This window comes from Trachurus trachurus (genome assembly GCF_905171665.1).
Source record: "Trachurus trachurus genome assembly, chromosome: 15".
In the NCBI taxonomy this organism is placed as follows: domain Eukaryota; kingdom Metazoa; phylum Chordata; class Actinopteri; order Carangiformes; family Carangidae; genus Trachurus; species Trachurus trachurus.
Genome location: NC_139906.1, coordinates 20,927,371 through 20,940,782, shown reverse-complemented (window position 1 = coordinate 20,940,782; position 13,412 = coordinate 20,927,371). Strand labels below are relative to the sequence as shown.

Sequence of the window (13,412 nt, the reverse complement as noted above, 5' to 3'; positions counted from 1 at the left end):
GATTTATGTAATCTGTTTTTCAGCTGACTGTTGCACTGATACTGATAATGACCTGCAGGGTGGGCGACAAAGACTGGGAGATACAGTCTCAACTCCTCTCCTCTCCAAACTGTCATTATTTGTTGCACCTTGTAGTTTGGCCTTGGTGCACTCTCTCTGTGTTTCCACAGATCTCTCCAGATCTCCATCCCTCTGCACCATCTGCCTCCTTTCCCCTGCTGTTAAACCGGCCTGCACACCCTGGCCTGCTCATGGACCAGCCTGCTCTCCAGTGCTCCCATCACTGGTCTGCTCTCTCTGCCGTATATGACCTAGCCTGCTCACCAGAAGCTGCCTTGATTCCATTTCCATGCTGTTTTTCCATGACCATGTTGTAAACGAACAGACATTCTCCTACAATCACCCTTTGTCTCAGTTGGAGCAGGTCTCAGTTCAGCTCTGATTGTGTGTGTTCTTGTCTGTAACTATACAACATTGCACGTCTACCAGTCCTGAGTGAGGGATCCCTCCCTTGCCTTGCCTTGCCTTAGCATCCACCCATTAGATAACACAGGTCTCAAGGGGGTTGGGAACCAGTCCCTGCTGACACTGAACAAGAGCAGGGTATATGGACAGGTCCCCAATCACAGGGCTGACATATAGAGACAAACAACCTCACACACATCAGAGTCATCAATTGTCCTAATGTACATGTCTTTGGATTGTAGCGAGGAGCCAGGGAAACCAGGTAGCCTGAGTATAAGGACAGTTTTCTACAGATAACATAATTTCATACATTTGTAATATGTCAAAACGTTTAGCATATATGTTCTTGATAAGAAAATGGTATTAAATCATGTAGAACTGAGTCGTTTCATTTAAATGCGTCAGTCACACACTCTTGTTTCTGTGTCTTACCAGGCTTCAATGAGAGGATGGATAATCACTTTGATCTGTGGGAAGTCGACTATGTAGTTAAGAAATACACACGTGACAGAGGCTTGATAATTGTCTTTTTTTTTACTCTAGCAACACTGTTTCTGATAAAGACAAATGTTCATGCAAGATTTTGGGTAAAACATCACCTAACAAAAGCACAGTACAGACATCCCTCTGAATATGATACTTGCTTTAAGATCCCATAGGCCGGTTGATGCGATAATGTCCACATTATTTTGACTACAAAACATTTTACAGCAGGAATCTGATCTTTGGTAAAGATGAGGAAAATTATGAAACATGATAAAAAAAACAATGATAAAATGAACCAGATGTGCAAAGAAACTCTGAAGACATCATTGGATTCAAAAGAGGTCTAGAAATGAATGAAGCAAATTCACTTCAGTACAACAAACATATGAAGGTGCATTGAAATGCTGGAGGTCCATTGCTTTTTTTTTTTTTTTTTTTACTTTTTTTTTGTATCAATATGCAATTCCCTCTAAGGCACCCGTCCCTTTGATGTAAAGACATTTCCCAAGATATTTCATTAAAAAATACTGACAGTTTGCCATTGACGTTTCCAAAATCAGCTATCAAACAATTGTAACCAATTAACCAACACAATCATGCCCCAAAAATCCATTTTCCCTACTTGTCTACATTATCTTTCCAAACTTTTCCAAACATAATTTCAGCTACAACAGGGCTCTGTGTGTTCTTAGTTACTGGGAATACAACAACTCGGAGTAACTGCCCTGTAACCTCTCGTCTTTCTGACCTTCAGCCACTCACACGTCCTTCGTTCTTCAGAGTCATCTTGTAAACACAAATACACAGTGATTTAAAAAACAAAGATAAATGCTCTTATGGTGTCCCTTAATGTATCTCAAAGCATCACACATTTCAACTGAGGTTAAATAAGGAGGAACAGCAGGGATTCAAACATGATGAGAGAGAGACTAATGACCTACTCTGTTTAAAACGAGCCCCTGGATACACAACAGTAAAGGTTCAACTACTCTGCGTGCTAACAGACTGCTTCATATCTAAGGAAGATCTAAACACTCCTCTCTAGAAAAAAAAGAAAAGAAAAAAGAAAGAAATCAACAGTGACATAAAGTCAGCTTGGACAGTTACACCTCAGGTCTCAGCTATTCACAAAGATTCAGTGGAAAATAAAAGTGAAGAACTAAAAATATTCATAAAACCCCATGAAACAAAAGTGAGAAAGCATTGCAACTGAAGAAGAAGCAGTGACTCGATGAAGACCTTTAACACACAGCATGTTTACAAGACCAGAGCGAGAAGCCTGATGCAGAGCGGTGTGTGCCTCTGGTCTCCATCAGCTCTTTCAAACAAATGTTCATTGGGTCGAGTCAATTTTGTTTCACAGGGTTCTTGGTTTTAACAATCGATAACACACTTTGTATTCTTAATAAACGATAACACATTTTGTACAGTCTACTCTACTTTCATTTTCGACAATTCAAAAATCGTAATCCACACACTTATTGACAACACTTTACAATTAAGTCTATCTTTTCATAAACCGGAAATCAAACACGGAACATGAGGGCAGCTCTGCCGCTGCGACTGGGGCCAAAAGGTGCTTCGTTTATGAGGATGCACACGACTACATGCTGTCACAGGAACATGCTCTCTTCAAATGACAAATAAAACCTCAGATCGACTTAACGTCATGATGAATTTGTTTGAGAGCAGAATAATGTCAGCTAACAATTCACTGATCTCACTGAGGGAGTTGTTTTGTCTGTGCCTCTCCGCTATAGAGAGGTCAGAGGTCAGGGACACAGCTTATTGGGAGTGATGTAAACTAGATTTTTTTTTTGAGCAGGACAGTGGTCTCTTTGCTCACTTATACCACCCTGCTGCCCTCAGTGTTAATAACTTGTCGTGTCCACATGATTGAGTTAGAGGAATGTTGTTGTTCAAGGAAAACCTCGACATCTTAACTGTTTAGCTCATCAGAGAGTTAGTATACTGTATCTGCTAATATATAAGAAAGAAGTGAAAGCATGTCGGCCCTTTAACTTGTTCATCACTGTTAGCATTCCTCATTCCAATGAATGGAGACTGATGGCTGCAGGTGAGCTATAAAAAGTGATGAAAAAAAAGAGGAGTAACATTGTTCGATGAGAAAATAAATTCCGTAAAGTCTCCAGTATCAACGGATCTGTTTGATGCTAACTCCTGTGGACGGGTTATGACCGCATTGAGCAACAGTGCAAAGGCTTATAGAACAAGTACAAGTCACGTAACAGAGCAAGCTAACTGGCAGTCCTCTTAAGGGGGCGTGGCTGGAAATGTAAGGCACTACAGTCTCACTTGGAGCATCTCTGCATCCTTCAGACCTCCATTAATCTGCTTGGGGAGAAAACTGGTGGCGGTGGAGCTGAGATGGAAGCGCGTCTGTCCTCATTCAGAAACTCCCACTAAGTTTGTTGACCAGTTCGTCGACAGCCTCTTATTCATAAGATGAATGGTGAGGAGGGGGGAGCAGAGATTGTCCCTACAGTCCGGTGGTTTCCGTGTAAAGAGAGACTCCTTTCCAGGCGTGAACAGGCAAGGTTTTTCGGTTAAAGGCTTGGCTTGCTGGCGTGTGCTACTTCTCAGTTGTAGTTTAGGAGTGAAGACAGAGCATGAGGAAGCTTCTAGTTTGGATGAGATGTGTGGGGGAAGTATTTGTGCGTGATCTTACAGTCGAGTGAAAGGGCCCACGTGAAGAGGGCCCCTCAGTTTGGGAGAGGAGCAGGAGTTGGTGGAGAAAGTGGAGGACGGCGAGGAGGAATAAGGAGAGGAGGAAGCAGATGAGGAGTCACTGCTGCTGTTCAGGGTGAAGACACTGGAAATGGCCACTTCCACGATACCTTGACACAGCTCTGAGTATAGTTTCCTAGGGATGGATACAGATTTGTTCAAATGACATGGATTGAAGACAAAGACAGATTTTAAACATGAATGATTTGCAGGACGTTACTGACTGTGCACAGGCTGGAGCTCCGTTGATCTCAATAAGCCAAACTTTGAAGCTCTCGTCCACCATGAAATCAAACCCAAAGAGCTGGAAGCTCTGGTAGGACAGGTGCTTAGTGCTGATTGCCGGCTCAATACATGACAGACAGCTCCTGTGAAACCACAGAGTAACATCAGTTTCTACACCTTCACTCCACACAAAACACATGATACAGCCGATTACATCCGGGTTCCTGGGCTTAGTTATTGCTGATTTTTTGTTCCCATCATGCACTTTGACAGAGGTGTTATTGTGCTGTTACTGGTGTTATTGTGATGCATGTTCCCATATTTCTACTGTGGTACACTTCATTAATATGAGTGAGCAGGTGAAGCTGTGTTAAAAGAGTTTCGAGACAGTCGTCCTCGACTGATCTGATGAGATGCTGATTAGAATTTTTGTTCCATCAAGTAATCAAATTAATTTTTTTAACTGTCTCTTGATTATTATTTTTTTCTTATCTCAAAACCTCATCTTGTCAGAACAACTTGTTCACGTTCACTACAATTAATTAATACTCAGAATATTTAAATAGCATCATATTACTGCACATGTCTGTTATCTTGGCATAAACAATGAACTGAAGAAGATGTGGTACATTTTATTTTAATTACACAGTCCTATAATTTTGTAATTTTTATATTGTTGTGTATTTGCTATGCTAACATGTCCATAATGCTAATGTTAGCATTTTGAAGGTAAAAAAAACAAATGTACACCTGAGCCTGAGCAAAGATACTCTATTTACGAAGATACCCCATGAGAGGCTGCTCCAATGATAGAAATGGTTACACTTCCTGTCTCCTAAATGGGTATGGTCAAAGTTCATTTTCACCTGATGTGTCTGTCTGAAAATGTTCAGAAGAGATGTGTCTTGTGAAAAATGAGTCCAAAATTTACTTAAGTGACGGTGGGGCGAAAGAATCAACGATAATCTGTGTTCACGTTCAATTTTCCCATTGGAGTCAATACACTCAAGGCTGCTGCTAGTCTCCTAAAAAAGGCGTGGCCATGCAGAAACCCACGTGACATGTATACAGGAAGCTGACTCGTAATGGGGGGTCTTGGTTTATAAACCATGGCCTGATCGGTAAAATGTTATTAACCGAGGGTAAAGGACCAACTGACCTTTTACTAACCACATTACATGTATAATGTACATTGGAGTGGTTCTAAGTGGTTCAGAGTTCGGACAGTGATCTCAGGCTATGGAGAACCTGGTTTGAGACCTCAGTGTGTGTGTCTGGGGCCTTATTTTACAATATTCATGGGGTCTGAAAGTCAGGAGACCACCCACTTGTGGGGTCTGAGCTTTATGGGAACCTAAATGCTGGACCACATGATGCTTAATGGCAGGTTGAAGGCTAAGCCTTGGTGTCAGGGTTATGCAGGTAATGGTAAGAGGCTGGGAAATGAAAGGCCCCAATGAATATAGTAAGAAAATATAGCATGTGTGTTGAGGCCTATTACAAACTTGTAGTGAAACTGCTGCTAATATTCTGTTTTCTCTTATATTTATGCAGATAACAATGCATGCAGCGCTGCATGGCATTGTTGTCTGTTTTCTTATTTTTTACTGCTGTAACTGCTGCTAGTACTCTCAGTCCTCTCTTATATTTATGCAGATTGCTATCTGTTTTCTTATTGTTGTAACTGCTGCTAATACTATGTTTTTTCTTATACTTATAGGTAGCTTCCTATTGTTATCTTTTTGTATGGTATGTCTGTCCGTCTTTGAGGACTACGGATGGAAATTAGCTTTGAGCTAAATCCGGCATTTACATGACGTGATGTGCATGTCACTAATTGTTCATTAATATGCATTGTCCTCGTCAAATAAACAATAAAATAAAAAATAAAAGAAATTAAATATATGGTACGTGTTGGGGTTTATTTTGTTGAATATACTACTTTTTCTGCTACTGAAATATGAATGAACAAAACGTTAAGGACCTACTTTATGATCTGCTTGATCTGAGGTAATATGGTGGTCTCCAGGGTGACATTGTGAGTGTTGAGCAGATACAGCCTGAACTCATCGAAGAACATCTCGTTCCCCTCCTCATATCGTCCGTAGTTCTGGGAGTGCTCCTTCTGGATGCAGTGGTTGGTCAGGTGGCTGGTCATGTCCTGGAGGTCAGAGCTGTTGTAGGGCTCTGAGGACGTCCTCAGTACACCCTCCCGGTATAAATAGATGTTGTACTGATGGTCCACTAGTACCCAGCTCCTAGTATCAGTAGGACATAAACCATACAGTTACAAAATCTAGATAAGACTGACATGCACTCTGTAGGTTCGTATTCAACTTCAAAGACTCACCTGATGTCGAACTTCCGGTGTCCCGGCTCCAGAAGTAAAGGTTTCTCCAGATATTTCTGAATGACATGAACCTGTCCCTGATTATCAATGTACTCCAGCAGCTGATTAGCATCGTGGGATATCAAAATACCAGCACCTGTTGCAATTAAAACAAATATGTCAAGTTACCACATACCTCACATTGTTGAAATTGTTGCTCAGGAGCTCAGAGACAAGGATGTTATCTCTGTGATTCAAGTAAATATAGTTACATAATAAAATAAAGACACGCAAGGGAAAATGTCCCATGCTTACTGCTATCTTGGATTTTATAGCTTTTATACCTTTGGCTCCAGCAGAGGACTTGGCTATCCACACAGTACCCTCCCCACTCTCTTTTTTAGAGTGGTAAGAGGCCAGGAAAACTTCCCGCTCATCCGTCTTGGGGTTGTTCTTCAGATGGCTGATGCCATTTGTTGCTGGAGCAACCGGAGTGTTGAGGTTAGTGGGATAGATGATGTAGGACTCTGGGAACCAGTTAGAGGAGTCGGACAGCTCTGGACTGGTCTTTATTAGCCTGGTGGTGGAGAAGAAAAATGGTCAGCTAATGCAATTCCCCTTAAATTATGTATATGTGCATTAGTAACATAAATGATGGGGAAACCAAACATATAGATTGTTCCTTCTAGCAAGGCAGATGCATACTTGACCAAGGACGCCTTCCTGCAAAGCTTGTCTGCTCCTCTGTAGTAATTCACCAGCTGCACCAGCCCTGGTTCATGACCTGTGGGGTACAAGTGAGGTCAGTTTAAAATCTGCTCTGATGTGATCACGCAGGCCTTTTGCATAAAAGACACAAATTTTCCACAGGATGTTGGATGTTGCATCCCTGCACCGTCACGGCAGCTGCCTCATCCCGAGTGGGCGGACTCCAAATATAGCACACTCATACATACAGACTTTTGTGTCGGCTGTCAGCATCAACCGGAATAATAAGGAAAATACTCTTAACTCACCTAGTCGTCCAAAGGGCAGTCTGTTCCGCTCACCGAGCATTAGGTTGAATCTAGGATTGTCTCTTTTCAGTCTTTTCCATTTCCCTGTCGACACCAAGATTTTGGAAACTTCTGCATAAACAGTGCTGTTGTCGTCCCGGGTGACAAAGGTGTACATGGGGGCAGTCATAATAATGCCGATGTGCCTGCGAGGCGTTACACTGTAGTAATAATAACGATACTAATAAAAGAAAACGACTGAATGTGTCAGTAATTCAGCTGTCTGGCTAGTTGTGGGGCTGTCCGGTTGGCACTGCAGCAGAGAGACTGTGCAGGGTTATCTCCTCTGTCCGTGCCATGATGATGAGTCAGTTATATCCAGTCCACACTTCCCAGTCAACTCACACACTGGTTCCTCCCAAACTCCAGCTCAGCAGTCAGAGGCTAACGCGGATTTGTATAAAAGAGCATAACATGTGAAGAATATCAATTTCATGTTGCCCAGCGGTCACGGCTCCTCCGCTGTCCCCAGACAAGGGTGTGACTGACTGACTGCTGCTGCTGCTGCTGCCGGCTCCTGGGGCTGGTCCCGTCTGGATTAATTTACATCCCGTCTCCGCTTTAGCTACAGCTAACGGGCTGCGAGCACCGAGGACGGCTATCCAGGAAACTTTCCCGCTATCCCTCCGCAGGGACAGAGATATAAATGAGTAATATAGGAGGCAGCTTATTGACTAGCCCGTTAGCTGCACAATGTCACAAACGCAGCCTGTTTTTTCCAGCGGCGGCGTGTGCTTTATTCTTTGAAGCTTAGCGGCCGCTGTCATCCACTGTCGACGGCACAAACATAACCCCACCGGTTATGGTTAATGTAGTTTACAGCTACACTGACACCACGGATAATCGATATTTAACTGTTTCACATCCACGGTATAAGTAGATAAATACACACATATGAATATAATTCACGCACAAGTACAATTGCTTACAGATAGATGAAGTTGAAATTTAGAGTCCCATTACATTTCGCCAACATACACACTACAATACCCAGAATGCAATGCACTCGAGAGGACATTTAAACATTACGTTTGTTTCAGGTTTGTTTGTGCTGTGTGACCACAAGATGGCGACGTAGACCTCACTACAAAGTTAGCAGTAAGGACCCGAGCGGTGTCGAAAACATAACCCGGAGAAAACAAGTTTTAATTTAAGAAATATGTTTTTACTCAAAGGAAGACTCCCGTTAACTTTATTATTAATTATTTTAAATAATAAATGACTTTTACATCGACTATAAAGCAGTATAATAACACATTAGTAGGCAGTGACGGGCCTCTGGGCGAACCGGGGGGATAAATGAAACACTCCCTAGTTGTGACCGGTTGTGGGCCCAGTTCCGATACTTTCTATTAAGTTAGGATCTCTAGCTGTGGTCTCTAATTCTTCTCTTCTTTTCCACCAGAAGTCGACATTGATCGTTGACCCACGGCTACAGCCAGACCAGTGTGTGAGTGCGTGTCTACATTTGGTGAAAGAGGAGCGGAGAAACTCATTTAGGTTTTCTAAGAACGAATTGGGACGTGACAGGAAGTCGTACTTGTTGAGGAAGGAACAGGTGGCGGGAACAGCGAAAACCGCGAGAAGAAACAAGGCAACCGTGTTTATGTCAACAAGTGAGCGTGTCAGCGTGTTTATAGCACAGCACCCACGTACTGTGTGTAGGCCTAATATCGAGACAGATAAGAGGATATCACCGATAGTAAGTGTCGCCCCTCGTCCTCACTATTGTGTCCTGTTGTGTGGTGGTGATGCGGTGTATTTTCAGTAAACACCGTCCACTGGCTGGTTTTATCACAGCATGTAATGATGGCTTCCCCCTGTCAGTCGATTCAGTAATTAACTTAAACACACTGCAGCCGCTGTGATTGTGAACTTGCCTCTAACACAGTTGCATAACTATTAAAATGAACTTTCGTGTCATTTAGTGAGGAGAGGAATATCCTCATACATTCAGTTTATTGTCTGACAGGGAGATACACGGCCTTTGAAGAGAGCAATCTGACGTTTTCCAAGAATGTAATAAGGTGTAACTTGTTTGTGTGTGTGTGGGCTAGGGATGAAGTGATGTGTGCCCTGGCTTTTACTGAGGTCATGTATTTTTAATAACTTTTGTCCCCTCTCCTTCACCAGGCTGGAGCAGGCCAGGCATGAGTGGAGCACACCTGGACGAATGGCAGAGGAGGTCCTTTGACATTTCATCTGGCAACTGTACACCTGAACAGACGGCCGATGCCTACCGGGCCCACATCCTCTCCATTCAGTATGCATGGGCAAGCTCCCAGCTCTCTCAGGCCGGCACGGCCAGCCTGCTCAGGACCTACACGGAGCGCTACGCCGCAGTGTTGGACTCGGATGACCCCCGCACAGGGCTTAACAACTATGCAGAGAGTGCACTGCATCTGGCCCGCAGTCAGAGGAACTACAGCGACAAATGGGAGTCATCCCTGACAATGGAGAGTGTGCTGGAGCTGCCCTGCGTGCAGAAGATGATTCAGGCCGAGACGGGGGGAGGAGGCTCCCTTGTGGCACCAGCAGATGTTAACATATCTGTGGGACAGGAGAGCAGCCCCATGCCTGCTCCCTTCACCGGAGTCAGGTCAGAGGCTCCAGTGTTTAGACCTAAAGCACCACCACAACCTAAAACGGAGATTAACAACAGTGCCAGTACCTCTGCTAATATTTCTGCAGCGTGGCCAAGAGGCTCCGAGGGGATCTCAGTTAATCCAAACTCTTTATCCCGACCTCCAGCCCGACCACAGTCTGTGTTTAGTTATCCTCCCTCAGTTCCTCCGCAGGGAAACCCAGGCCCTGCAGGTGGCACACAAAACTACCACTCCTCCTTCCCCACCAATAATCCATCTAAACGGAAGAATTTCTACAGCACAGATGGAGGGGACGATGGCAGGGGGCAATACGGAGGCCAAGCAGCCGCTGACCCGCGAGCTGGACGCAATTTCAAAACGGCTCGTGAGCAGTTCATCGTCGACCAGCATAAAAAACATTCCCATCAGCCGCAGAGAGGCCAGCCCCCTGGGATGGCAGCGACTATGAAAAAATCCCTGGGCGCCAACAGGCCTCGAGGCACGTTCTCTAAATTCGTGTCACCTATTCCGCGGCAGGAGGAGGAGGATGGTCGGCCGAGCCGTGGAGCCGAGGAGCCTCAGATCCTGGACGAGCGCCTGAAAAACTTTGAGCCGAAGATAATCGAGCTGATCATGAGTGAGATCATGGACCACGGGCCTCCTGTGGCCTGGGACGACATCGCAGGTCTGGAGTTTGCCAAGACCACCATAAAGGAAATCGTGGTTTGGCCCATGCTGCGACCCGACATCTTCACCGGCCTCCGCGGTCCGCCGAAAGGCATCCTGCTGTTCGGGCCCCCGGGAACCGGTAAGACTCTGATAGGAAAGTGTATCGCCTGTCAATCAGGTGCCACCTTCTTCAGCATCAGCGCCTCGTCGCTCACATCCAAGTGGGTGGGCGAAGGAGAAAAAATGGTGCGAGCCCTGTTCGCCATCGCCCGGTGCCACCAGCCCGCTGTCATTTTCATCGACGAGATCGACTCTCTGTTGTCGCAGAGGACGGACGGGGAGCACGACTCATCACGCAGGATAAAGACGGAGTTCCTGGTGCAGCTGGATGGGGCGGCCACCGCGGCCGAGGACCGCATCCTGGTGGTGGGCGCCACCAACCGGCCTCAGGAGATAGACGAGGCCGCGCGTCGACGCCTGGCGAAGAGGCTGTACATCCCCCTGCCGGAAGCAGCCGCCCGACAGCAGATCGTGTCCAACCTCATGGCTCGAGAGAAGAACCAGCTGAGGGAGCAGGAGCTGGAGAGCGTGGTGGCGGCGACGCAGGGCTTCTCCGGCGCCGACATGACTCAGCTGTGTCGGGAGGCGGCGCTGGGGCCCATCCGCAGCATCCAGCTTAGCGACATCGCCACCATCACTGCAGATCAGGTGCGGCCGATCCTGTACGCCGACTTCCAGGAGGCCCTGAGGACGGTGCGGCCCAGCGTCTCGTCCAAAGATCTGGAGCTGTATGAAGAATGGAACCAGACTTTTGGATGTGGCCGTTAAACTCAGCCCACCCCCAGCCCTGGTTATTCCTCTACCTCTGTTCATGTTATGGATGTTATTTTGAAGAGATTTGAGAAGAAAAAATATAAAAAATATTTTCTGTGGTGCTCATAAAACAAACACAGCATCGCTCCGATTTCACAGAGATGGTTTTCTAAATGCAAGGATCTGCATCAAACTGAGCAGGTGTTGCTGTTATTTTGTCCACCCCACTGTATCCACATGTAGACTCTTGCTTTACAACCAGTCTGTGTTTCTTATTTGATCCATCTGTTGCAACTTGATTGTTGAAACTTTTCATCCCTGAAAACATCTGAAATGCAGCTATGACCTCGTTGTAGATATTTTTATTCACACAGATCTTTGTGATGAGAGAACAAAAAAATGAATGTCAGAAATTTACACGATGCATTCATATAATTTTCAAAGGTTTGCAAAAGCTGCACTGTTTTGTTTAGACATTAATGTTATAGTTATTTGCGTCAGGCACCATGTTGTGTTCCAGATGAAACAATGATCTCTGTTTAAATAACATCTGCATGATACTTGTAGGATGAACACTGAGCATAATTAATCATCTGTATAACATAAGCTGTGTCAATGTTTTAGTTTGTTTCAATTAATGAATAATATTTGCAAAATTGTGATTTCTTTCCTAATAAAATGAATATTTAAGTGCCTCCAGTCTCTCTCCACACTCCGTCCTCTCTCTCATCTAATCCGCAGTTAAGAGTTTTATTTTTGCATGTCTCTACAACATTTAGCTGTAGGTCTGGCTGTGCTGAAATGCTCCTGAGGCTGTGTGCTAATCGTGTCCCTGGAAGTTGGGCAACACACAGAGTATCCTGGGTCTCTGCTTAAAGAAACCTGAAAACTTCACTTTTGCTCAGCCTCCCTTCCTGTTAGTGATTAAGACAGCAGTGGACTCAACAGGAAAATCTGTTACTGCAACACATCCCTTCTATTAGAAAACAACTATGAGCTCCATAATTGCAGTAATGATGCACATGGGTTCATAGTTGGTGCTGAAGTTCACATGTTTAACTGTCGCTCCACTTAATATCTGAGGTTGTCGGGACAAGAAACTTGTTTTATTGTCCAGTACTAGTTCTGGTCAACAGTGTTGATGTTTTTCTGGTTGTATGCCTCACTGGTCACACACACGCTATTACTGAAGAGGACCATTACAGATTGTACACACATGAAATGAACTTCTCATGTAAATTTCATGACACAATCTTTGAAAATCTGGAAGACCATGAAAAAAGACTTTCATTTATTTTTCATCTTTTTGTCAAGTCCCTGATAAATATTTCAGACGTGCGCGGTTGGCCACTGTATTGAAACTTTGTTGAATTAGCCAGCAGTGAGAGGAGTCGCACACCCCCGCCCCCCCGTCGTCTTCGAACACGGGGACTCCTCACAGCTGGACCGGGACAGATGCACAGAATTCCTCTGGTGCTGGCAAGATCCATAGAGTCCATAGAGTACACACTGAGAACTGAGCCATATGGTGTCAGCTTGTAGCTCAATTTGATGGTGGCTGTACAGCAGTGGTTACATCTGGGGCTGTCGCGTGGTCACGGACAGACACATCACACTGTGCATTCAGTGTGAAAAAGAAAACACGTTCACCACCTAAATTCTTGGTATTCAAAACACTGACCTGGAGATAGTGATTTATTAGAAATGCTTAATGTTGCCTGATTTGAATATTGTGTGTTTTATTCAGAGGTCAGGAGCAGACAGCGTTGAGAGAAATACTCACTTTAATTATTGTAAAAGTGTAAAATATAAAGATAATCAATTACAAATAAATATCCTGTATTCAAGGAGCTCCAAGTAAAAGTCTAATTAACAATAATGAATATAACATTACAAGATCTCATTAAGTCAAACCTTGATAATAAACTACTGATCCTCATTTCATTTATTTAGCCTATAGGGCCTACTACATCCTGTAATTATTTGTTTTCATAGTTGTGTAATGTATGCATTAACATCAGATTTCCTTCTGGCACA

The 13,412-nt window shown here is 44.3% G+C and overlaps 3 protein-coding genes across 3 annotated transcripts in view; 2 read left to right on the top strand and 1 right to left on the bottom strand.

The window, feature by feature from the left end:
• The window catches only part of rmdn2 (regulator of microtubule dynamics 2), a 175,083-nt gene that overhangs the window by 106,627 nt on the left and 55,044 nt on the right, over positions 1 to 13,412 (top strand). The window lies entirely within an intron of this gene.
• Positions 1,097 to 7,539, bottom strand: ttl (tubulin tyrosine ligase). Its single transcript, XM_083987714.1, has 7 exons — positions 7,270 to 7,539; positions 6,959 to 7,037; positions 6,598 to 6,830; positions 6,275 to 6,410; positions 5,913 to 6,182; positions 3,924 to 4,067; positions 1,097 to 3,835 (listed from the first exon to the last, which is right to left on the bottom strand). Exons 1-7 carry the CDS (start codon positions 7,436 to 7,438, stop codon positions 3,637 to 3,639), a joined length of 1,230 nt encoding a protein of 409 aa, XP_083843840.1. The 5' UTR covers positions 7,439 to 7,539; the 3' UTR covers positions 1,097 to 3,636.
• Positions 8,882 to 11,390, top strand: fignl1 (fidgetin-like 1; the record flags this gene model as incomplete). Its single annotated transcript, XM_083987933.1, has 2 exons — positions 8,882 to 9,010; positions 9,442 to 11,390. Exon 2 carries the CDS (start codon positions 9,459 to 9,461, stop codon positions 11,388 to 11,390), a length of 1,932 nt encoding a protein of 643 aa, XP_083844059.1. The 5' UTR covers positions 8,882 to 9,010; positions 9,442 to 9,458.

Bases quoted from the DNA above. Each gene is read 5' to 3' on its own strand.
- ttl (XM_083987714.1), bottom strand. From the start codon at position 7,438: ATGACTGCCCCCATGTACACCTTTGTCACCCGGGACGACAACAGCACT. The intron at 6,411-6,597 runs GTATAAAAGCTA...TAATTGCAACAG, and splicing joins GTCCTCTGCTGGAGCCAAAG to GTGCTGGTATTTTGATATCC. The intron at 3,836-3,923 runs GTCAGTAACGTC...ATCCATCCCTAG, and splicing joins GGAGCTCCAGCCTGTGCACA to GAAACTATACTCAGAGCTGT.